We start from the raw sequence: 26,502 nt of genomic DNA on the forward strand, positions 1-26,502 counted from the left end.
CTTCCAGATTTGACAGTGGTAAGAATCATGGTGGGCTTCTTCAGGGAAAGTTTTGCCCTTTAAATTTTAACAAAAAGAGGGAAACGTTTGGAAACTTTCCCTTAACAGCCAGACTCCAACTCACACTTACCGTTACCCTAATGGCCAGTACATTTGAAAGGAAACCTGCACCCATTTCCTCTCCCCAGAGGGAGAACTGAATTACCCCCAGATTAAAACTTTTCCAAATTTTGTAAAAGAAGATTAAATCATCCCTGCTACTCTTCATAAGAATGATGAGGAAAACCCTCACAGACCAAACTACAGACACCCTTCAAACAGCAATCTGTATCACACGAGCCACTAGTGATTTAAATTCTAACAGATTTTTTAAAAACATTGCAAAAATACAGAAAGAATCCTGAAATATGCACTGGCTTCGTGAGCATCACTGATGAGCATCACTATTACAGAGAGACACACCTGTGCTCCCATCTGATTCACCTGCAAGGTAAAGTGCCAGCTGAATCCTGGGGACAGGCAGCAGAAAGAATGACACCACTGCAGAGTTTAATCTATTTTAGTCAGAGGTCAAGTGTGCCATTTATTCAGCACAACTGAACAAATGTATTTGCCATTAAATATCTTATTACCACATCTGCTTATTAAGCACTGGGAGTATAGAGAGCAGCAGCTGAACATTAAAGGAAGAATAGATGAGCGGTTTCAGAATACAATACAGCTCTCGGTGACAAAGGGAAAACAGAAGTGATTTATTTATAGCAACCACTTAAAGACAGCACAGTGCAACTACTTGGGGGAAGGGGAAAATTAATCAGCCTTCATTCCAGAGGTCTCTTACTGAGTCTCTTATGAAAATTCTTCTGGCTAAACAGCATTCTGGCCAGCTATTATAGTGCTGATCAGGGGGTGGGGGACAAGCATTAACTACACGACACATGTACAGCTGTAGTAAAACTGCAAGGGACAACTGAGGAAAAATAAATGCAATTTTGCTTTCTAAATGGCAATATTTAGAATATATTTTGACAGGATAACTACCTGCCTGAATTTTACACCTGCTAATAAAAAGTAGGATTCTTATCATTCAATCCAGAGGAAATACTTATTTTCCCTTCTCTTCAACCCTTTCCACTGGAAGGGAGGAACTGAGTGGTGCAAGGGGGTAGGTTCAGCTCTACCTTTAATCCCTTTAAATCAATTTCCACAGTGTCTACTGTTTGGGGGTTTGTTTGGTTGGTTTGTGTTGTGTTTTTTGGTTGGTTTGTTTTGGTTTTTTTAGAGATAATATGATATTATCAAGAATTAATTTTCAAGTATCTGGAAAGATGGCATTCCCTTTAAGCAACACATACACCAAATGTATTCAAAGTATTAGAATTCACTAAGTGCAATTAAATTCACTATCTTAGTTGAAAAAATTCCCCTAGAAATAACAGAGGAGTAGAAAACTCCTAAAGGTGGTGGACACTGTTTGTTCAGACCCCAGTTCTACTAATCCAAACAAGAGAAAAATATCATTTAAAGTCTTCTGTTTCGAGGAGTCATTTTCACCACAGGTAAAGTAATATTTCAGATGTGTTCCCAGAGAGCAACAGTGACATCCAGTGGAAGCACATTAGCTTCAAGGTAAGCTCCACAGGAAGGTCAGATGGAGTACACCATGCTAGATTGGAGGACTCATTAAAAACTGAGAGGTAACCTAATTTCTACCCGCTATGTAGAAAATAATCACTGACTGAACACAGCTCTTCAAGCACAAGCATATTTCTCTAGACTGGAAAAGCATCCCCTCCCCATGAAATTTCTGGAGCAATCACCTTCTTCAAGACTTCCATTACCTGCATCTACTGTCCAGACCAGCATAGGTAACAATTAGAATTAGAATACAAGCTTAATTAGTTTTGTGGAACAATTTATAGGACACTTCATCCCTGCTCACCTCTTATTTCAGGATGTGAGCTGTGATAACAGAAGAGGATTTGGGAGAGAAGGGGAGAAAAAGAGAAGGGAGGTGAAAAGAATAATACTTACCTTTCATTTTTGTTTGCATTTTTGCTTCATACCAAAAGGCAAGTTGGGGTTAGATAAGCAAGAGGCCAGAAGTTATTTTAACAGAACTCCTGTCTCTATTGGTGCTACTAAAAATACCAAGTTAAAACATTAAAACTTGGCATCTCTACAGTAATGGCCCTGTATGTTTTGCCATAGACCAATAAATATTAAGTCTGTGATAACCCCAAGAAGAAATAGTTACTAGATACATCTCAAACCCCTTTAAATCCAAGGTACTCTTGTGCCAAACCCTAAGTGAACCACTGGCAGACAGATGGATTAAGGTTTGTGTAATTTAAGTGAAGCAGCATCATACCACCCAGCTCTGCTGGCCAAGCTGCCAGGAAGGAAAGGAACAGGGGTAACAGCTGATGGCCAGCTACAGCACTCAAACACGCAGGAACCCAGCCCATCCATACACAGAACACTGCACTTGGACTGAAATTCGTGTTTTCTTACAGAAACACTAGGATCCCACCTCTGCAAGTGATGCTGTTTGGCAGCCTCCAGCCAAGAGCAGGTCCTCACCCTGCTCCTGCCTGCCAGGAAGGAAAAGCTGTTCCCCTCTCGTGTGTCAGTGACCTGGCTTGTCTGGTTCACTGTCTGTTATCTGCTAAACCTCTAGAGCTCGATGCTCTAGAAGTGTCACTTCTAAACCAAGACAGAGACAAGTATCATGGTTTTCAAAGTAACTTCAGGTAACAAGCATCTATGCAGACTGCTAAAAGCTGACTGCTAATCAGCTCCTTTTCAATTTGAGTTACATTTTAAATAGCTAAAGAGCCCTCTACAAACATCAAAGATAAAAAAAAACCCACAAAACTTTGGAAAAGCTTTGCCCATATTACATTTCCAAAAGCACAAATGGCATTTCTGTGATGAGTGAAAGTGGGAAACAGTGATGCCAGACATTGAAAGCCCAGTGAAAAAGTGTATGGACAGGTGAAACCTAATGACTATCAGCTGTTTAAAGAAATAAAGCAGGTCTGTATTTATTGAGAAGGAAAAGCTAAGGGTAGCCTTCAGCATTTTTGATTCGTCTTTTCCTACTTTTCTTAGGCATTTTACCTCCCTTAACCAATTCTCCCCTCCCATCTGTCCTAGTGTTCTCTTGGGAGATATGAAGAGGTTCTCCAGAACTTAGGATGGAATAATTAGGCTCTGTTGTACAGCTGATGCTTAACAGACTATCCTAACACTGCTCCTGGAGAATAACAGCACCAAAAATCTCAAAAGAACTATTTTGTGTGGAAATAAGCCATTACAGGAACAAAAAGATAAATATGAGAACTATTGGTAAGAAATTTCACCAAGAATTGAATAACTGTTCCCTGGCCCTGTTTAAGATCACTCTCTGGAAAAGCTCCCAAGAAAAAGCAGATAAACACTGAAACAAAGTGTTTACCCTCAGCCTTGGGTTATTCAGCTACTATAAGCCTATGTATGTTACTGATGTACTAATGCTTTTAGTATTAGTTTTTTATACTAAAAGCAGCAGTCTCCAAGGCAAGAAAGACATGGCACACAGTGATCTCCTGAAGTGTGAGCAACAGCTTCCAGCTCATTTTATTCATCAGAAAAATTTGCCTCTTTCTAATGACATATATATATATATATGCTATATAACACACTTACTAGAACTGCATAGTATGTGCAAGCCTATGTATGTTACTGATGTATAAATAATGCATGTTATGCATATATACACATGTAAACATATGCAGACACACATATAACATGCCCGTTTGTTATTACTCTTGCTTGAAGTTTGGCTTTTAGCAGAAGAGTTTGAGATCTTAGAAACTTTTAAAGCTTGAGCCATCTTCCTCCATTTCAAAGCTGACACAGAATAGCAGCTTGGAAAAAAAAAAAAGTAAATCTTGCCTCTGTCTCTTCTCTTTGAATTATGACTCAAGCACTAGAACGAGCCACATACAGCAGCAACCTAAGTGGGTGAATTTACATTAATTAGCCTGAGATGCTGAACTTAAAAGGCAATTTTTATTCTGACCAATAATGACTTGTCATGACTTGCCTTATTGTTCCAGAGCCTTAAAGAACAAATCTATTCATTGTAAGATGACAGAAGTTAAAAGCTGATCCTCTTACTTCTGCAAAAAAATCTTGTCAAACCAGAACACAGGGGAAAACAGTTGTAGCAGTGTGGCTGCTCCCATCCACTAACGGGCAAAGCTGCTGGGTGCTGGTGCAGCCCCTCAGAGCCTCTTGGAGAGCCACGCTGAGGGTGCCTGTACCCTGCCTTTTCCTCCCTCTCAAGTCCCTCATCAAGACAAGATATGAAAACTCTGATAAACAGCCTACAACAACGCGTACCAAATGTTAACACACAGAATCAGAGAAGACATAAGCTTTCATTTGTCTGTAATGCACAGCCTTCTCTCCTTACACTGACCAGATCCAGAGAAAAGCAAACCCAAAAGCTTCCACAGAAAGACCAACAACATGGGGCAAAACCCATTAGCTTGTGAAAAATGCAGTTTCGCACAGCAGCAACAAAAGAAGCTGAAACAGAGGTGAGATGGTTAGCCATTAACTGAAGCTTTCTGGAATACCTTCCAGAAAGAAGCTCTGCTGTAGCTGTTTGTGAGGTCGACACTCATTCAGTGGAGTGAGAGAAAATAGTTTGGTTTGCTCTGATGCAGCCTCACAGCTGAATTAAGATGCAGAAAATCAGTGAGATCTGCAGTGGGGATCTGTGAAGAGCACAGTGAACTGATAGAGCTATCCAGTTCTGCTCAGATAAACTTGGGTTTCTTGATATAAAGAAACCTTGTAGTGTTGCTAGACAGTACCAGGGAACTGGAGCTGGACTCCAGGGCTCAGTTGGATCCAGCCTTTTAAACAACAAAATAGAGGGGTTAGTCCCTCAGAGGCTACCCATAAAACAGAGAACACTGCATGCAACACTGATGCCTTCCTGCCTGGTGTTCTGGCCAGGAACCAGGTCTTCTGTACCAGGGTGAAGGAGCTCAGACAGGCCTGTAAACACACAACATAAGACCAAGTTCCTCTCTCTTCTGTTAACAAGAATTTGTGTTTACACATGAATGGGCAGTGTGTGTTTCTGGCCCACATTAGCCGTAATTCCTAGTAACCAAACTACCACAAGGGAAGAATTATTATTTTCCCAGAGTCTGAGGATGCTGAACCAGGCAGGAAGAGATTAAGCAAACGTTCTCAACTAGCCAGGCTTGCTCACCATGACAAGTCAACTAAATGTCTGGTACCTCTTGGTGGTTAGAGATCATCATGTTCCAAATCTCTGGTTCCAGCAAGATGAGTGGAAGACACCATGGGAGCACACTTCATGCACAGAAAGAACTACGAGCTGCTCTTGCTAAAAGAGGGATGTGACTGATAAAAGAAAATTACATCCTTCTGGCTCTCACAAGGTTTACAAGCACAGCCTCTCCAGGCACGGGCCAAGGTAGAGACCCAGCTTTGTCCACATCACAAAGCAGGGAGAGAAAAGAAGCCTTCTCCTCTGTTTCTGTTGAACCTCTGTCTCCTTGCAAAAAAGTCACACATTACAACAGGCTTACATGAGCAGGCTTCCTTCAATGAAAGGAGAGTGAAGGTTAACCATCTCTATGAATAACCATCTGGCACTGCACTGCTACTGAAAGACGTGGGGAAGAGCTCCTGAGCATCCTGTGATCAGTCGTAGTACGACTCAGGCCCATCCCTATGAAGCTTCTGCTTGGACAACCAAGCAGGGTAGAGAACAGTGGAAACAACTTGAGCATTCACACTGTTGTGCCTTTAAGTAAATAATCTACCTGCCTGTTCCAAGAGGAAGACAATCTTGTACCAGACTAAGGCTTCCTGGAGTAGAAATGCATCCTCAGAAAAACAAGGTGGCAAGCAGATCAGGAAAAGTAATCATTTTGCAGACCACATTCATGTTGGATCCCCTGCCGTTGAGTACAGGATTCCTCCCTTACAACTCTTAAAAGTAAATAGAAGAGGGTGGAGGAGGTGCAAACAACAACACACATTCACGTCCCATGGCAGAGTTGCAGCTCTGTGTAATGAAACTGCTTCCCAGGAGGGGATTTCACAGCAAGGAAAAGAAAAAAAAAGAAAAAGAAAAAAAATGTACAAAAGTATTAACAGATGCCAAAATTAGAGATAGTTACCAGTGTGGAAGCCAAAAGGTCAAAAAAGAAAAGGCACATCTGGCCTATGAGTAACTCAGGAGGAATTTATTTATACAAGGAATGAGTGGCTGACAGAATGAACTGCTGCAGTCAGCACAGAGCCCATGGGCTGAGCACAGGAGGCACCCGAGGTCACCAACACAAAACAGAACGGGCAAAGGAGAGAGGTGGAGTCAGCTCTGAACATTAGTTATAGGCCTCAGACAACTTTATGATCAGATTATGGTTTTTGGAATTGGTCTCCAATCCTATTCAACAACTATTTTGGAAAAACTGTCATTGAAGAAATAAGTGCAGTCCAATGTCTGGAGAAAATTTTAAACCCAGCAGTGTAAGAAGAGAACTAAATGCCCGTCGGTTACCTGAAAGACACATTAGAAGAGTCACAGGCTACTTGTTTAAAAGTCCTTTTGACTGAAGGGCTGCTCTTCCCAAGCTTCACTTTGTGAAGTCTCTATGCCATTAGCTTTCAAGTTCGGTAGCTCCAAAACTGAGTATCATTTAGCTTCAAAGGAGCTAGAGATATTTAAAACATTTGTGCCCTTAAATTTCAAAAGAGCAGAAAGACTTCTTGGCAAGAGAGTGCCAGAGGACAGCTCTGCATCTCTGCCCATGTTTCCCAGGGGATTACCTGCTTTTGAGTCTGTCTGCACATCCCCTCACATGAGCGGGTCTCTCCGAGTCCTACCAGGAGCTGAAAACTGAGCTGCATATGTTTACGTTATATGCCTGTAGAACTCACAGTTCAGGTGGCAAGAGAAACACTTCCCCATCACCTGTAAGCTTATCTTCTGCTGTACCTACTACCTCTCTCACCAAGATACCCTTAGTTTGAGATAAACAGACTACAGGAGACCCTTGCAGGCTGTGCATTTCACTGCCCTTTGGACATCTGAAGCTCCCACTCCCTCTGTTCAAGATAGCTTTGCCTCTGAGCCATTGCAACACAAACACCTTTTAAAAGCACTTTTCTTTAGAAAGCAATATGTAGAGGCTTAGACTAAAGTTTCCTCTTCAGCCTCCTCCACTGCAAAGTAGTATTTTCCACAGTTACAACGTGCCTAAAACAGGTTTATGTTTAAACTTGAGTAAAGAATCTCTATATCAATGAACACTGCTTCATTTCCATAATACTGCATAAAAACTGTTTACCAACTTAGCTTATGCTACCATGTTTTTATCATAACTTTCAGTGTACAAGTTTATCTAAACTCCCAAGCACTTTCTAACTGCCTATGTGACATCAACTGTTCAGCATTTGCTCACAACACTTGACCATACATAGTCTTCTTGGAATTAGTCAACAATAGCAGCAAATCTCTCACATAATGAAACAAGTGTTCTCGTACACTCACGTCAGCTGTAACCACATGTATGAAGCTTTCCTTGTATTTGGGAGAAAACCACCAAACACCCAAAATAAAACAAATTATCTGCCCTCTCTGTAAAGAGCAAATTGTATGATGAATGCTTTCACAGCACGTCAGATCTGTGAACATGTCCTTTGATCTGATCCTACACAGATCTTCACACAGATAGACCCTTATGCTCACAGTTACTGACCCCAGGACAAGCATAACAGCCATATTTATGAAGTCACATGCAAAATCTAGGGTCCTCACTATTCAATATTGCAGCTTAAAGCATGAATTTACTCTTACTTCTTAGATTCTAGATCAAAGCAACACAAATGCTTATAAGATCAAGACACAAGACTTCATTTCTTTCCATCAGCTTCATACAGCACGCATCACGAGTGCTTGCCCTTAACTTATCTCCAAGGCAATCATGCAATACTTAGTAGCAACAGTTGTTAACCTTATTTCAGAGTAAGCATTTATTTCAGAGCTCCTGTAATTCCGATTCAACATTTAGAGTCTCGCATCTACGCTAACAGAGACTAACTTTCACGTCCACGCTTTTACACCATAGTCATGGCTGCAATTCCTGCTCTTCACGGGTGTCTCTTTCGTTTGCGCTAGTTCTTGCACAGAGCATTTTACTTTCAAAGCAAGCTGCATCTCCCAAGCCTCATATATTTACAGAAAATACAAGCAGGTGGGCAGAGCAACTTTGAAGTTCATGCCTGGTGTGGCAAACAAGCCCAATACCCTGATTCATAATGAACTTAACCAACTGCCTGAGAAACCAGCACCTTCTAAAAGCTCCAGTCCCTCTCTGCCTATGGAAGTGAAAATTGTTTGAGCAAGTTCGTACTCAAGCTCATCAACCTGGAGACGGTGTTTCATGCCTCTTATCCCACAGGTTATTTAGGATTCTTTTTTTCTTCCTATTTATCTAGATGACAAAATAGTTTTGATGTCCGTGTTCAGTTATTCTTCCCTAGCACTTGCATGTTAGTCTGACTCTCCCCATGAGAAACTGGGTACTAAACTGAGCATTTTTACCCAGCCAATGCTACGATTAGTATTTGTCCTTCCACAACACTTTAGGAAAAAAAATCATACAGCTACACATGAGAGTATAAAGCTTTCCTTGGAAAAATACTCTCTGACTTCAGTAAAGGGTGAAAACAGACTCAAGCTGTGTCAAGAATAATGTTCATGTGTTTTAGGAGCATCAAAACCAAGTAACAACCTATACACCTGTGTTAAATGTAGTTACATCTCAAAAAGTCTGTGAAATCTCAGTTTTATTCAAGAAGCAGAATCCTGGGCCACTGACACAGCAATAGAAAAGGATGAAGCAGCTTCACTTTTCATTGAAGGAAAAGGTGAGCTCAGCATGAAATCAAGAGCCACAAATGGCAGCTACAAGACTGAATTTGATGGGAAAAATAAATGATTTTACAAAATTCACTAAAATAAGTAATTCATTATTAAAAAGCAAACATTTTGCTCAAAACAAGAAGGAACTGAATATACAGTGAAATACAAGTCTTGCAGCAAGTTCTAGTGGTGACAGTACTCTTGAAGAACCCAGTATAATACATTTCTAGAAGACAAAAGTAATGAAATTAACTTGAAAGAATGCCATGAATGGACAAGTTATTAAGGAGCTCAGATTTCCTTAAAACAGCAAACCAAGGCATTTTCAGAGACACCAGCTTCTTTTTAACAGTAAAGAACATTTCATATCAATTCTAAATTTCAACCTAACCTATGGTATTCAAAACAGGCTCTCAGACTACATTGGTTATTCTTCCCCTTCTGACTTCAATATTAAGGCAGTTATAATTGTTAAAGTGTTGCATCCCTAATAACCTAATACACAAGGATACTGAGCACTAGGCATATTTTGCATTTCCATTCTCAGTCAGTGCAGTGAGCTCTTAGCAGAGATCAGGTACAGACTCTAGGCATCCTACACGATTGTCCTTCTAACAGGCAGCCAGGATATGGCTGATACCTCCAAAAAATTTAGACTATATTGGCTTTGGCAGCACCAATCAGACTGTGACACAAGACAAAAACTGAAACTCCACTCTTTCATAGCAGGACAGAGCTGCATCACATTTTCAAGGCAAAACAATGTTCTTAACTGTATAAAAGAGTTGAACATTGTTGAACTTCATCAACAGACCTAGCTGAGCCAGCACCCAAGCTCTCCACTGTAACAACCTTCACCCCTGCTTTTTAACCAGGGATAATTTTACTGTTGAAGGCATTCAAAGGTTCAACTTACAAGGCTCTATTCATGCTCATAGCTAATCTGGCAGATCTAGTGAAAGCATCATTTGTGTTCTTCACACCAACAGATAACACCACATTTGCCCAAGGAATAAACAGGAAGAGTTCTACTGACTATCACTCAGTTTGATCTTCTGTTAAGTTGCATACAACACAGTCCCTTCCCAACACCTTTTATATTCAGTTAGTCCTGCTGGGATCAGCAGCTCCCATGCTGCGTGCCCAAGCCAAAAGTTGCATTTGGGTGGCAATTCAAAATACTCCTTTGAAGTAACTTAGGTTTCCAGACCAAAGTATGCCTCTTCCATGACTCAGCATGGATTCACTTTGCCCTCTGTAAAAAACACAGCACCTGGTCCAAACCAACACATTACAGCTCAAGGAATTTGCAGCACCCTGTCACCCACAGGCTCAGAGCAGGAGTAGAGCAACCCCTTATCAACCACCACCACATGATATGGATGTTTCTGTCAGGAGTACACAAACAGCTGGTCCCAGCAGCATCTATTAGATGTTTTGCCAGGTAAGCCCTCCTTTTCCACAGGGGAAGAGTTTTGTTGGAGGGACAGATGCTCAGGGTTGTTAGTCATTGTTCAAGAGTTTTGCTCAGTAGTTACCTTCAATGTATAGCTTAAGAGGTTCTGTAACAAAGAAATATGTTTTAGAAGAGCTCAGGTGTTTCTTTCCTATCCTTAAATTACTACTGTGGTAATACCAGCAGTACACATGAGGTAAACTCACCATGATCTATTAGCAGACACCTTGTCTACACTATATAATCCATTCCTTGGAATGTTACAAACTGAAAACAGTGCTTCTTCCCATAAAGGCTTTCTTTGTCTCTGTTGTATTTCAGACCAGAATTATGCTACACAATATTTTAAATTAAAGCAGATAGAGTTCAAAGTTAGTCCAGTTCAATAGGCTAATAAACAAAGAGGTCATTGGACTGCTGGCTTCATAGCCTGCATAACTTTAGAGTTAGCACATAGGAGAGGAGGAAAAGGAAGAAGTCTGTTTTATTCAAAACCAGACGAGTATCAATAAACACTTTCCCCTCCTCCCTCCTTCTATTGCTTCCTGCCATCCTCTCCCACTCATCCAGCACCAACATCCTCTGGTTGTGTCTGCCTTCTTTACAGAGCACTCCACAGGGTAAGGCATCAGGTTTAGAGCTGTTAGACTGTTAGCAAGTTAGACTCTGTTCTTGTCCATCACAAAATACTACAGCTATTCCAACATCTCCAGTAATGGACTGAAATCATATTAAATAAAAACACCGCTATGTTTGATAGAGAACAGAAGCTCAGTAGCTCAGTAAAGAAGATCTAAGCTGATAAGATGAAAGACATCGCCACAGAGCAACAGAAGTCAGCTACCAGCTTACCTTTCAACTGAGGCAGTGCCACACACACATAAACCCCCTGGTTCACAAACTGCTTTTTAGTTTACAGTTCATGTTGAACAAGATGGACCAAAATCAGACACAGTAATGACATATTTCAGAATCCTGTAGAGATCCTCAAATGTATTAAAAATTATCCAAAGATTGACAAGATAAAATATAGAAATTTAAGTGAAGCATCACCAGGTGCAAAACTTTTCTGGGCAGGAACTTTAAAGGGTTACTCCCATGACATCCAACATCAGTACCACATTTAGATCAGTGCACACTGAATTATTCATTTGGTGGATTTACCCATTAGATACAGTCAGAACTCAGATGTCTCTTAACACATGGTTCAGGCAACAAACAGGAACTGATGTCTCCAAGTATTTAGGAAAAAAGCTCCAGTACAATATGTCATTTATTTCTCAGGTGTGAGGTCTATGCACAGACATTTCTTTCATCTTCACTCACTGTCAGTGAAAAGATATCATGACCAATACCCATTTCCAGCACTGACACCAGCCTAAAGGATTTATATCAGCTAGCAAAACTGACTTCAGCTGGTACTCACGTCTGTGCATTTTTTGTGGACTATCATCCAAGCCTACCACACATTCTTAAACACAGGCTGTTAATAAAAAATGCACATGTACATGCACTAGATTTATTTCCCTTTTAAAATCATTATACATCTTTTTCCTATAAAGGAAGTTAAACAAAACAAAACAGTTAAACAAAACAATGCTAGATTGGTTAAAAACAGACATCCTGCAGGTCATATAAATACTAAGGAAAGATGGCTCTGCAGTTCAACTGCCTGAAAGAGCTACATGCTCTCAAGCTGCAGAAAGTATACTGGAGAGGAAGTCTCTGCCATTTCTGTATGCTGACCTACCAGAGTATGATGGGTCCCATCCACACTAGTGCCAGACTTCTGTGTTTTCAGTACATCACCATAATCTCCTGCATCAAAGTTAGTCTTCCACACCATCACCTGCAGAAGAAAGTTATCTCTACTAAAATTTTCCATCTACGTTTGCTTAAAGGTCAATTTTGTCAACACATTAGAGAAGAGTCAGCATATGCACCCAAAAGCTTATTTAAGAAAGCTAAAATCTATTAAATTAAGGATGTTATTTATAAACATGCTACTGAATACAGACATAGCATAGCTGAGTTCTCAATGGGGAACTGACCTCTTCCAACATTCTTTGGGTCAGGAACATCATGAAACTAGAGCTACTTAGAGAACTTCAAAGCAACATGCAGAATACACCATTATAACCAGAAATATATTAAAATACCATGCTTAGCATTATAGTACTTAGCAGCCACACCCCAAACAACTAGTCATGGTTTATCATGATATTCATTCACAGGAAAAGGAGAATTAGTACTTTGAGAACAGCATTAGAGATTTAGAGACCGTTTGTCAGCTAAACACTAAACTTAAATCCCACTTAGAGGCATCTTCTCTCCATAATGCAATATTTATTGCAGAAGAGAAAAGAGGCCTCTAACACATAAACCACTTCAACATACCAAAAGCAAATCTATGCAGTAAAATCCTTAGCAGTGGCTCCAAAAGTCTAAAAAAGGTGTACATACCCATTCCCAGATAATCCAGCTGAAGTGCTTCCTTGCTAAGAAAAGTCTATGTTTAGTATCTCTCACTATTTTTCATATTTGTTTTCTCTTTGAAAGCAGGAAAATGCCTAGAAAACAGTAACAACACACAAAACTATGAAACCAAACTAGCCACGTACCTGTTCATCAGAGCCTCCAGAAGCAAAAAAGTCTCCAGCTCTTGAAAAGGCTACACAGGTGGCTGGTCCCTGCAAACAGATTTAGAAGATAGGTTTAAAAAAAAAAAAAAAAGTGAAAGAAAACAAAGCATTGTAAAGCTCCATTCATTACAGCTTTAAAACATATTTCCCATTTGACATCAGCAATATAAAGGCAAAATTTAAAAGGCTCTTATCTGTCAGGTAAGTGGGCCACAATTAACATGCTAAGCACAATGACGCTTACTGACCATTTCCCACATTTTTGCCCCCAGTTTAAGATATCTGTTTGTCAATATCCATGGCATTAAGACAGACAGGAACAAACCAGGTTTCACAGCTTCAGGCTTTTCTTTCTTCCCTCTCAATCATTCTCACTTCCTTTTAGAATTACAAATACCTAAAACTGTTCATCTATTGAAAGCAGTGACACTGCTGAGGTTTGTTAAATGCAGCCTTCAGTTAACCACCTGATGGAAAGGTCTGAAGTGGAAAAGGAGGTTTAAACACAGAGACACACAGAGCAGCATCAAATGGCATATTGAGAAAGACTGTTAGAAGTGAAAGACCCTCACATTCACAAATCATAAGCCATGTCCTATAAAAATACAAGGTTTTTTAAGACAAATTTGAAGGGTGATGAATCTACCTTTCAGATGCCAACTGTCAAGCCTTCAGAATTTACACTTCCCAAGCTCCTCCTCACACCATGAATACTAGAACCATGAAAGGACAATGCATTCAGCCAAGATTTTCACATAATTATGGAACTCCAGGGGCCAAAACTTCAAGCATTACCCAAAAATCTTCAAGACTGACACCACAAGACAACGTATTTTATGGACAACTGGGTGCGCCAGATTCACCATGGAAACAGTATCTTTCCTCCACGTGACTTCCCAACAGCCTTTCTTTGAAAATGCAACAACTGTCACTAAGGGACAGCATAAAATACACGACTGGTAATGAAACAGTCAACAGGTAGGGCTATAGGCAAGAAGTGAAAGAATCAGTTCTCCCACAAAGGAATAGATGGTGGGTTGTTTTGGTTTTGTGGGGTTTTTTGTTGGTTTGTTTGTGGGGTTCTGTTTGTGGTTTGTTTGTTGTTTGGTTTTTTGTTTGGTTGTTGTTGGTTTTGGTTTTTTTTTAAATATACAGTCATCGCATGCTCTTCTATATATTTCTAGGATATTCCATGCAAACTACTCACTGCAGGCTTAAAGCTCTTGCACTCTCCACCATGACATAACTTCAAAATAAGCCTGACCAGCTATCAACCAAGCCTATCAATTTACATCAATTGATTTGGCCAAGGTTTGAACCATTTCAGGTCAAGGAATCTGTACAAGCAGAATATCTGAGTATGTGAGATTCAGTATTCATAGCAGAAGTCAATTACTCATTTTATTTCAGACTTGGCAGTCAAGAAGTCCACAAAGTACAAGACCACTGTTTTCAGAACAAGAGGGAGAAAAAGCCAAAGCTACTTGAGGAACACTGGAAGGAACAGGTCACTGAATGGCAGACAGAGCAGCATCAGCAGAATGTGCTGTATTTGTACATGAGCTTCTACTTAACAGTACTACAGAACACGGCAGAGCTTTGCAGGGGGCAGTTACTCTCTTTGGATACCAACCAGCAGGACAAAGAAAACACAGGGGGGACATCCAAAGCTATCAAAAGCAAAACAGTGACAGTGCTTCATATCTCCTTATACGTGTGGAGCATGCAGCCAAGCAGCAACAGAGGCTTCAAACCAAGCAGGCACCTGCAGCAGCATGGAGGATTGCAAGCAGCAGGCAGGCACTCCTCACACCACCATCGTCTGCCATTTTTAAGGTAGAGGCTGATGATCCATGCAGGTTTGTGTTAGCTGTAACTGAAGAACAGAGCCTGGCTTTCAAGCAGCGTTTCACACCACACGCCGACTTTAATACCTTTTTAAGCTTTCAGAAAGCACACAGGAGGAGGCACATGGGAAAGATGAGGCAGGTGCAATTAAACAGGGCTGGGAAATCATTACATGTGTTTGAGCACAGGTACAAGATACAAACTGCCCTGCTCAGAATAAACAGCTGAGGACACAGATTGTTAAGTTTTATGTCAGCTACTGAACATGTTACTTTGCAGACTATCCTAAGCCTAAGATTTTCCCCAAGCTGAAGTGAGCAGAGGCAGGAACAAGCACTTCCAGGGGCTGCCTATGGCCAAGTTTGCTGGGAAAGCAAGTTGAACTTGGGACAGGCTGAAACAGACAAACAACAACAAAAAAACCCCACCACAACCAACCAGCAACAGAAAAACCTCACAAAAACCAAACAACCAGAAAAGCCACAATACAACCACCACAAAACCCTACCACACAAATAGGGAGCTTCTGACCGAAGCAGATGTAAGCTCATGTATCTCAGAAGGCAGTTAAGAGGCGTCTCCTCACCCTGTACCAAGTTGCAAGGATGGACTATTCTATCAAGAGTTCACATCTTCCCAACAGGCATTGCATGGAAATCTCACATCTAGTTTGCTTCTGGTTTCCCTTCTTTCTCTCCTACTTTGTAACAGTTAACTTCTTATAAATCCTGAAGGAAGACAAATACCCAAAGATGGCATCTGGATAAACACCCAACTCTCACTGCAACCCATGTCCCACAGTCCTGCATGCTTTCACATACGCTGGTACAAGGTTACACCAGCAAAACCAGAGCCTTGATCTGGTCACTCCCAGGGTGAAGAGTTTTAGCTTCCTTAAAACACATCAAGGATGTTCCCATATTATCAGCTCACCTGCAGTGATTTCAAAAGGTTTTGAGGCCTTCTAATAGCAAGAACTCACTCGAGAGATCTTGCCAGAATTGATTTAGTAGCAGCAATTTCAAAATTCATGTGCTGTCATTAGCGTGACTAAGGTTGTTCAACTAACACAGCATTAAATAGCTCGGATATTTCAAACCAAAGACACCACCATCAATCAGCTGAGACAAAGCATGCTTCTGCCTTCTACTCCCACCCACTTTCCCCAGCAGTTCAGTTCTGGCCACACTGTCAGGAATGGAGACTCAGTGAAGAAAATGCAGAAGTAAAAGATAAATAAGCAATAAAAAAGGGCAGAAACAAGTACATAGCCAGAAAATGCAGAGTGGTGAATACTGGTCAAAGATAACAGAGCTGAGGACACAGAAGCTGCACTCTGACTGTAAGAAACCAGTCAGGGTGGGGAGAACAGAAAAAAAATGAATGTTCAAGCCACTGGTTAAGACAAAATGTTCAGGAACAAGCACAAGTGAGGAATGCTGAAGAGGAGCAATGTTTCACAAAATTATTTTTATCAATCTAAATATTTCAGTGTATTTAGACAAAATTTAGCACAATACAAATCACATCAAAACAGGCAATAAACTGACTCTGAAGTCACGGCTTTCTGGGGGGGGTAAAAAAAAAAGGGACATTCAACAGAACATATTCCTCCCAAAATAGAAACTGATATCAAAGACTGAATGTGCCTTTATAAATTGAAAGAAGAGGAACAAACAAGTCTATAGACACAACATCCTCTACAGATTTGTTCACATAAATTAGGTGAAAAGTATTTTTGCTACATACACTTACAGCATGTTTCCGGATACAACAGGTTTGCTATAGCAACATACAAATAACAGTTTGCCAAATACCCTCACAATTTAATATAAACACACAGAACAAAAATAAGAAGTTACACATGCCAGTGACTAGACACTGCCTAACTCCCATTTGTTCCAGTTAAGCAGGGCAGAGATCCAACAAGTTTCTGCTGCAGGACAACAGGTACATGGTCAGAGGCTGAAGAATTTAAACCTTCCTTCAGATGTTTTTTTTTCCCCTTTAAACTCACTGCTTGCATTAGAAGTGTCAAAAAGCAGCAGTTCTATATTCTTCTTATACAAGTTGTAGGGAGAATTTTAAGCTTATTTCCCACGCAACTAGAACATGTGTGATGCAGCAGCCTTCTAAAGGACCACTTTATTCCTCTTTCTGTAGCAAGACACAAATACCCTTCTATTAATATTTCCTGAGGGTTGAGAAGCTCTAGTTCTGAATCCTCACTGTGATAGTTGCTGCACACAAGCTGCTAGCACCAGTCCCCAAATTCCTACTGCTTCTTGCCTTAGATTAAAGGGCAAGCTGCAGAAAGAAGGGATTGGACAAAGAGATACACCAAGTCAGCAGTAAGGAACATTTCAGTTTAATCCTCAACAGGCCAACAAGGAGGACTGTAGAGCTTTTGTGCATAACAAAGTTTGAAATTCTAACAACAGTTTTGGTGATACTGGGAGAGAGCTGCAGAAAGTTTAAGGGGAAAGTACAGAAAAGGGTAAAGAGTCATGCACTAGAAATGCTCAGTGGGAAGAACATTGGTACTAATCAACATTCAACTCATCTCCTCTAGTGAAAGAAGAGGACCAGGCAGGGCAGAGATAAGCCCCGGGGAGTCTTGAAAATGACAAATTGCTCACACACTGGATGCAGCAAAGAAACTGGAAACAAAAAGAGGAAGCCAGACAGAAGGTATGGGAACAGGATCAAACCAAGCCCTCTGCAACAGCATTCCCAGTGAACAGGGATCGGGCACGGTCGGATAGCCATGCCATGGTAGCTGAAACACCAGGTGACATCCCACTTCTAGCTGCATACACAGGTAAGAAGGGTGAAGCACAGCATGACACACAGCCTGATTTATGTGCAGACTACCTGCCAGAGATACCACCCACCTCCTACACAAGGCAGCTAGTGATCACAAGGCCTTTACTGCCCTAGCAATCCACAAATCACACAAAACATTAAGTGTGGCCTTCAAAAAAGATGTTCAGAGCTATTCTGAATGGCTTGAACACACTCATCACCTAGAGAGATGGGATCTGAAGCCAGGATACAGATTACAACACTCAATGAGTGACTGGCAGGATGCTAATAGCATCAGTAACAACTGACACAGGGATGACAAGAGACAACAGGAATAGCATCCCTAAACACAAAGCTTTCAGAGGTAGAGCTAAAAATAGATCTCTCTGAAATAAATATTTAAAAGAAAGGTCAAGAGTTTAGTTTGCAGCAAAGGAAATATGCCTGGAGCAAGCAGTCATACCTGCATGCAGACAGCAGATGAACATGTATCATCTATAAATAATAAGTGGACAATCAGAAAATGCCTCTTGAACACTATTTCCTGTCCCACAGAACTGTTGGAGGACAGAAGCACACAATTTCAGGAACAGCAGGGCCAACCCCAGCAGTCAATTCAAGTCAAGAGAGGCCAGACTTGAGAGCTTCAGCTAGGAACAGAGCTAACATTTTGGCTTCAGTGTAAGAGAAGAAACAAGAGCCAGACTGGAGAGGGTCCAGGAATAAACCAGAGGAAAGTAGTTTAATGATGCACAGTCTGCACAATGAAGGGAAATGCAGAGAGAAAGGTAGCTGGAGAGACAAGTGAGGGCAGGGATGCCAGTAGATTTTTTTATTACTATTTATTATTTATTTTTTTTAATCCTGGAAGAAACTAATGCATACCAGAAAAGAGCCAGATAAGAGAGCAAGGGAGGTGCCAAGAGCTGGAACAAGGCTTATCTATAGGATGTGAATAGTTGAATTAAAGGAGATCTTCCCTTTCCACTGCTCTCAAGAGGCGATGTAGAAGTGGGAAGATATGAACCAGTACCTTCAGTCAAACTCTCCTGGAATTAACAAGTGCAGAGAGAAAAAGGAGACAAGTGGTGATGAGGTCTGAGAAGAAAATCAGAGGCAGCAACAAGCACGCTGGGATCATCAGTTCAAGGCATAAAAGAAATAATAATAAACAGAGCAGTCATTGCCACTGTTCACAGTGCTTTCAACTGCTTCATGGCACAGAAGAGGACAAGTCACACTTGGACAGATGGACATTGAAATAAGAGAGGGTAGAGGAGCAAAAGATGCAAAAAATAAGTGATCAAGATAATTAGCAAAAACACCAAGAGCAAGTAAGAAGCTTGATAAATGCATTTGAGTGCCAAGGAACATAGAGTACCTGAGACAAGATGCTGATGTCATGCCTTTCACCTATCACTTGATTTCAGCAGCAGATGAAGCAGTGAAGCGAGTTCAGCGAAGACCAATTCAAATTAACAAACCTTTTGGTAAGGCAGAAGCACTGAGCCTGTATCTCAGGATCAATTACAAACTTACAGCGAGGAAACACAGAGCTATTCCATCTCATCCCAAAAAGGTGAAAGACAACAGCAGGATACATTGTAGAAGAAAGAGGCGGGGAGAAATACAAGGGGTAAGACAGGAGACAGTTACACACACCTGTTTCACAATCGGGTACAGGATGCAGCATGTATCCTGCAGAAGAAGCATCACACAGAAGATTCCAAGTCTTAGAAAGAGGCAAGAGCTGGGAAAAAGAGGAAGCTATTAAAACTGTGGATATTTGTTGTCTTTTTACAAACAACACAGATACCCCAAAGATGATGTGGAGAGAGGAAAAGGTGTCAGGCACTGCACACTGGCAAATCAAGAGGTACAAGACAGAGCTGAGTGTTGTCCTTTAGCAGGGATGGAGTGGAAAGCGATAGGGGCTGTAGAAAGAATCCACATCTCTAACAGTAAGGACAAGAAAAGTGTTTAAACAAAAAAGGGCAGATTCCTAGAAACTGCACAATGGGGGTGTTAACACAAAGGAGAAAAAGGGGGAGTGAAAGAAAAGCAAGGAGAAAAACGTGGGACAGAAGCCAATGGCAACGAGGGATGATTTCAAGCAGAATACCTCTGACAAGAAGTCACAAGGATTCTTAGTCCACTGAGCTTTGAAAAACTCCTGTATCAGTACACAGCAAGACTGTCACGCCTGTACCTTCCTTCACTAGGGAGTAAGGGCTACAGCTAACACAGGGAAAACTTACACTGGTGTGTTATAATTGAAACTTCAGTAGCTTTTTAACTCCTGAAAGCTTCAGTTTAAAAAAAACAACCAACCCAAAACCACCACCAGACAAGGGAAGAACAGAGCACTCACATTTCCTTTTCATGTTCGGAAATGTTGATCTAAAATCAATTGTTTGTTGTTTGCACACACCCCCTCCCCTTTGCTGATCCCGTTCTGTGCAGCTCTGAGATGTCCTCACACCCTTTAAAGCCAGCTAGGTCTGCATGGATGTTTAATGCCACCTGGGTAGAGCTGCCAGCAGACAGTGAAGAAGGACAGTTGTTGCTTGTGCACCTGCTCAGAAGATCTTGCTCTCTAGTCAGCCAGCAAAGCAGAGAGCACTTACGCCACCCAGGTAGGTGGAACGTAGCTACTTCATGATTCAAGTCAAGGATGCTTGGAGAAATGTAACTTTGCATCTTCTGTCTTCCTATTTACAAACATAACCATGCAGATGTTTTCTAAATATTTACTGAGAACTTCCACTCCACTAAGGAAGCCAGTCTGGAAATGCTCTAATCAAACTGCCCCAAAGGGCAGACAGGCTCTGTGTACATACCTGCTCTCCTCCAGCAACCCTCCTGAGGTGACTTACAGCTCCCAAAACATTCTGTTCCTGGACCATGATTCAGTACCAGAGGTGGACCTACATACCAACCCGGTGTCTCATCTGTATGGAATTAAGCAAGAGTACTTCACAGCTTGAAGCACTCCAGAACTAAAATATGCAGCACAATACAGAATGATATTTTGCAGCTGCAAGATGTCAGCTCCAAGCTGCAAACTCCTGTCTCTAACGATCCTCCTGCTACAAGAGGGCCAGCTACATGACAATTAAAGACAGCAATGTAAACTTGGCAATCCTCCCTATGTAAACTACAGCTAATCAGCTGCTAACAAATTCCTGGCACTCCAGCAGTTGCGTCAATGTGTGTCTAAAGGACTGTACAGTTGGGGTTTTTTTATATTTCAAGTGTCCACTCGCATGCAGCCTTCCCAGAACAACATAACAGCAGTCAGCTGTCAAGAGTAAGAACAAAGTCTCAACCAGCATATTCACCCACAGAAAGTCACAACTCAAGAATGTCTTCAGATTAGGCTGTTCATGTGGTGACTAACCTACAGCCATCGCTTAAAAAGGCACATCTACTGAATGACCAAAAAAAATGCACACCTATTTAATTTTTAGCCACTTGGAAATATTGTCAAAAATCACAGTGAAACTGGAGGGGGGGGAAAAAAAAAAGCTCTCAGTATTAAGTAGTCTGGGTTTATCTACAAGCACAGCAGGCTAAAGAAGCAGCAAGTGCAGGAATCCACCCCAGAAGCTTCTGATGAAAGCAGAGCCTGTTGTCACTACTGGTTGCTTACTGTGAGTGAAGCACTTCTAGTAAAAAAGCAAGGTATCTGGTAAACCTCTCAACACAACACAGCACACGCCAGCAGAGCGAATGCCTGTCTCAGTGCAATACCCTTAAAGACCAGAAGCACTAACAACTACTTCTGTACTTCTACTTGCTTTCAAACCAAAGGAGGTGCAATCCCACAATGGCAACTATCCTCCAGCTGTGCCAGTGTCAAAGCATTTCCAGTATCAGTTAAATGCCCAAGGAAGAGCGACAGACATCTAACTGATCTGAAACAGTGGAGGGTGGAAATAACACGCAGCTTTAACTCTGGTTCTGAACAGAACACTCACAAACCAACTGTTTCACAGAGGCCCTGAGTTAAGTACAGCATCAGCCTACTTATTGTCGTCTACTTATTGTCGTCTACTTATTGTCTAGTTCTGAAGATCTCCATCACCATCATCAGTTTTGGACTCTCATTCAAAGCAAAACTTTTTTGTGCCACTGCACTCGTCAAGGAGCAGCCTACAGTTCAGAAGGAAGGGAAATGGAAAGCAAGTTCAGCCTCCCACTGAACAATACCCAGAGACATTCCTTCCTGAGGCAAGGATGAGAGCTGCGAAGATCTACTGTCCCTCCACACTTACCCTTTTCCAGAAAGCTACTTCTTAAGCACACACTTGGCCAGTTAACACAAAAGATAAACATGAAAACAAGATCAGGACAACAGTCTGAAGCTTTGCAGCCCTATCCAATAGGAGTATTCACTTAGTCCAGTTTTCAAAGTAAGGAAGTTTTATGCAGTTGATGTTTATGTGTTAAGATAGCCACCATTTATTATCCTTCCCTCATTCTTTTCAGCATTTGAACCCTTTGATCAGTTTTAATCAGATCTTCCTGGGAAGTAGAGCTTTAAGCATGAGGTTATCCCATTTTTCCATTAATAGTACAAAAAAAAGGAGAAAAGTTAATTAGCACATAGTATAAGAGAAGTTACAGAACAAGCTTGACCTTTTTAGACATCAGGCAAGGCAGTCACTAAACAAAGCCACAAGAAGACAGAATTAGCAGTTTTGCAGCTACACAGCTACCATTATTGCCCAGAACCATCTCCAGCACCCTCAACAGCTTCAGGCTGTGATTTTTCCCCAGCCAGTTTTGATGCTTTAAGACCCAGCCCTGATTTTAACAGATATAAGTGGGTTAAGAATTTCTGTTCTATTTGTCCCTTTAGAAAGGGAACCTTTAAAGTAGGTTTGCTTTTTCATGCCTTTGAGCCCCACTCAGCATGGACAATGAAATTAGTCTATCTATTTTCATTTAACATTTAAAAAGAGAGCTCCAAGCATTCATATAATTAACCTTACAAGCAACACATCCAGCAGCATTATACTAACAGCACAATCAGTTAAACTTAACCAACCAGCAGCATTTATCACCTTCAATTACTTAATTCAGTCCATCAACAAAATTGAAACATGTTCCCAAATCCCACTCCAAAATATATTTCCTCCATTTCACCATTACTGCCCTTAAGTCTCCTGTCAGGTGACTAACATTTATCTTCACAACACCTGTGTCAGGGGGCCAAGTGTTATTTGTACCACTCTAGAGAGGGAGACAATCAGAGCTGCAGTACAGAGAGTGCACGACAGACGCAGGATTAGAGTCTTAGGACTTAAGATTTGCATCTCAGTGCTGGAGCTCCCTTCCTGCCTTACCTTCTCACCCTCTCCATTCCTGCCTTACCTCCTTCCTTCTCCATAGACTTTCCCTTCAAAGCAGTCGTGATCTCAAAAGTTATTAGTAGTACAATCAACATTGTTTTATGCCAGGAAGTTTTCAGAAGGTTTTTGGCCATGAAGAATGAAAGGCTCAAGCACAAATTTGCCCAGTTTGTTATGGGTTTGTATGTTACTGTAGAAAAGGCTGTCTCACCTGGTGACCATGAAGAGTATACAGAAGTCTTCCTTCTAGCAAGTCCAGAATTTTAAGAGTTGAGTCATTGGAAGCAGTAACCAGATAGTTTCCAGAGGGGTGAAAGGAAAGACTGTTTACCACAGCACTGTGCACTAAAGATGGAAAAAACGTACATAATAATCACCGAGACCAGTTTACATGAGTCCAAGGCAACAGCATAAAATAAAGTACAAGCACATTTCAATTTTCTGTTATAAAGTTTAACAGGAAAATTATCATGGGGGGAACATTCCACAAAAACTCTTCAAAGCACTGGAGAACAAGGGCAGTATTCAATTCTTATAAAAATAGGCACTACTTTATTGAAAGGAAAAAGGAAGCTTTGCCAATTATTCTGGGAGATTGAAGGCTACAAAACCTTCCAGCATGGCTCCAAAATACAACTGTATGAGTAAGTGAGCTAAATGAGTCTGGGAGAGAGCTGGACATTGACATATTTTACTAGTGTGGAGCTGCTGTTCTCACTCCCAAGTGATTCTAGAATAAAATATATATGCTGGAACACTAAGAAGACCAAAATTATGATGACAGATGAACTCAAAGTTGGCATAGCACAAGTTTACTATCTGGCTCTGACCAAGACTGGGTTTAAGAGGAAATAGGAAAGAAGAACCAACAACTTGAAAAAGGTCCAGTATAAGCATCTTTCCTTCAAACATCCAATTTACCTCACCAAAAATTTAAAACAAGTATGAACAGACAAACTATCAAGAGTATGAACTTCCAACAAAGCAATCCTTCCTGCATGACAGTGAAGTCGAAGAGTTGTTCTGAAAAGAGTTGAAGAAAATACTCTAGGAAAAAAGTCAAACTATACTTCCAAGTTCACTGTAACATGAAACATTTACCCAATGCAGGGCTTTTTTTTTTTCCTCCTTCCCAAACTTTTACAAAACAGGCTATTGAACATATTTATTTATGAGAACATGCAGTACTTTACATATGCACAGCTTTCTGAGTGTATGTGACATTACAGAATATTCAGACTATGCTTGAAGAGTTTTAACTATCCAATTATTTTTAGTTATACTATGTGCCCTCCAAATGTTCTGATATCTCACATCTACTACTACTAGTACATCCCCCACAACTAAGTTTATATTCCCTTAAGAGTCTACTGCACACTTAAAATCCAAACTGCATGTTAAAAAATTACTCAAAATATGATTTTAAAGACACTAGAACCAAATACTAATCTTTTGCAGATACAGATTTGAAGCAGAAACCTGAAATAGCCTTGCTCAGCTGTAAACAGAATGCATCTACTTCTTAAAGTTGCAGAAACACCAGATACCTCAGCTAAAGTTCTGATAACATAACTCCTCTTTACCTGGACTATTAAAAATCAGAAGAAAGCCTGAACTCAACACAGGTAACTTCTAAACAGTTATTCTCGTTGGTGAATACTGCCTCTATCACACAGCTACATCTTCCTCTATCCCCCTCCGCCCTGTATTACACTAAGTTCTAAAGGAGAAAGCCTGCATGGAGTTTTTTCTCCTGAAAAAGTACTAAATAGATTTCTCCTTTGAAAATTTTATTCTGAGTGATTTGCAGTATTTGTCACCTCATTACTGCTTATATTCAGATAAAGGCAAACATACTTCATCAACTAAGGCAAGTCCTGAAAGAAATCACACCAGAAATAGATGAAGTTATTCTCCAAGTTCCAGGTAGCAAATAAAGTATTTCCAGTTTCAAAAAAAACCCAGCTCTTTTCAAAATGGAAAGAAATCACAGACTGCGGCTGTGTAAGCGGTCGCACCTACTGCGCCAAGGAGTTCTTGGCTGTTGGAAGCTCAGAGAAAACTTCATCTCTCTCCTGCCAAACCAGCTCATACCTCCCACAAGACCATTCACAACACCCCCCCAAAAACTTGCCAACACGTCCTGCAACCTGACTTTATTTCACGTTGTAAACAATAAATCCACTGCAGCGCAAGATGGCATCTCCCACTGACTGGTTGCTACAAGCCCACCCTTCCACCAGCCAAGCCCTACAAAAATAATAGCCACTTAAGGGGGGTTAATTACCAAAATTGAGTCATGTCAACCTACAGAGTGACTGAACCTAACTGTCCCAAGTCTGGTAGTGCTACTTTTATGTAGCTGGTGAATGTAACCAGAAGATAAATTAGGACAGACTGGACACAGCCACAGTCCCTAGTGAACAGATAACCACCATCCAGTCCCATCTGAACTGTATAAAAGTACCAATTGCTCTCTTTAAAAATAAAAACAAAAAAGAAAAAAAAAGGTTAGAGCTGTTTCCATAGACCTGCAACAGGTGCTCCACACACATCTTGGCACAGGAAAAATGTCAGGCCATAATCATTGGCCTTTTTTGTAGGGGGATGATTTGCTATACAAAAAAGTTAACACCAAGGAGAGGATTCAATAAAGCATCTGTCTCTTCTCCTGTACAGTAAACACGACCAGACCCAGGATTAGAGTCTTAGGACTTAAGATCTGCATTCTCAGTGCTGGAGCTCCCTTTCTGCCTTGCCTTCTCACCCTCTCCATTCCTGCCTTACCTCCTTCCTTCTCCATAGACTTTCCCTTCAAAGCAGTCGTGATCTCAAAAGTTATTAGTAGTACAATCAACATTGTTTTACGCCAAGAAGTTTTCAGAAGGTTTTTGGACATGAAGAATGAAAGGCTCAAGCACAAATTTGCCCAGTTTGTTATGGGTTTGTATGTTACTGTAGAGAAGGCTGTCTCAGAACACTTTACTCTGCTAAAAAACCCCACATGTATCATAGAAAAGGTTTTGCAGTTTTGTGCTCTACTTCCAACTTTCATTTATATGTGTCACAGCTGGAACAAGTCCTGGCAGCAAGAGCAACGCTGCTAAAACACTGATCAGTGTTGGAAAGCAACTCACCTTTAACACAGAAGAATCTGCAGCAGGGCTACTTAATCTATTCCCTCCTTCAAGCGAGTCAATCTTTAAAATGGATTCCCTTGAAATCAAGCAGCACAAGCACGTACTGAGGGAACAGTTGCCCTCTAGTGGGACTGAAATGGCAGCTTCACATGGGAGAACCACAAAACTAAATCTGATTTATCCCAAAGGCATGTGTATAAACCTCAGAAAAGCAGGACAAACATCTCCAACACGTTACAAACGCACCAGTTTGCAGTCACAGGTATGTGAAGTGACTGCAAAGAGCTAC

General features: G+C 41.0%; 1 protein-coding gene across 1 annotated transcript in view; it reads right to left on the minus strand.

Moving 5' to 3' along the window:
- The window catches only part of LOC104527104 (POC1 centriolar protein homolog A-like), a 39,234-nt gene extending 13,301 nt beyond the window's left edge, over positions 1–25,933 (minus strand). The window contains exons 1-4 of the mRNA XM_010170725.2: positions 25,861–25,933; positions 23,285–23,418; positions 13,043–13,111; positions 12,172–12,270 (exon numbers count right to left, since the gene is read on the minus strand). Coding sequence (XP_010169027.2) covers positions 12,172–12,270; positions 13,043–13,111; positions 23,285–23,418; positions 25,861–25,933 — 375 coding nt within the window. The remainder of the gene's footprint in view (positions 1–12,171; positions 12,271–13,042; positions 13,112–23,284; positions 23,419–25,860) is intronic.
- Positions 25,934–26,502: the final 569 nt, after the last annotated feature.

The sequence above is a fragment of the Antrostomus carolinensis genome, unplaced genomic scaffold (assembly GCF_000700745.2).
Source record: "Antrostomus carolinensis isolate BGI_N321 unplaced genomic scaffold, ASM70074v2 scaffold8096, whole genome shotgun sequence".
NCBI lineage: Eukaryota > Metazoa > Chordata > Aves > Caprimulgiformes > Caprimulgidae > Antrostomus > Antrostomus carolinensis.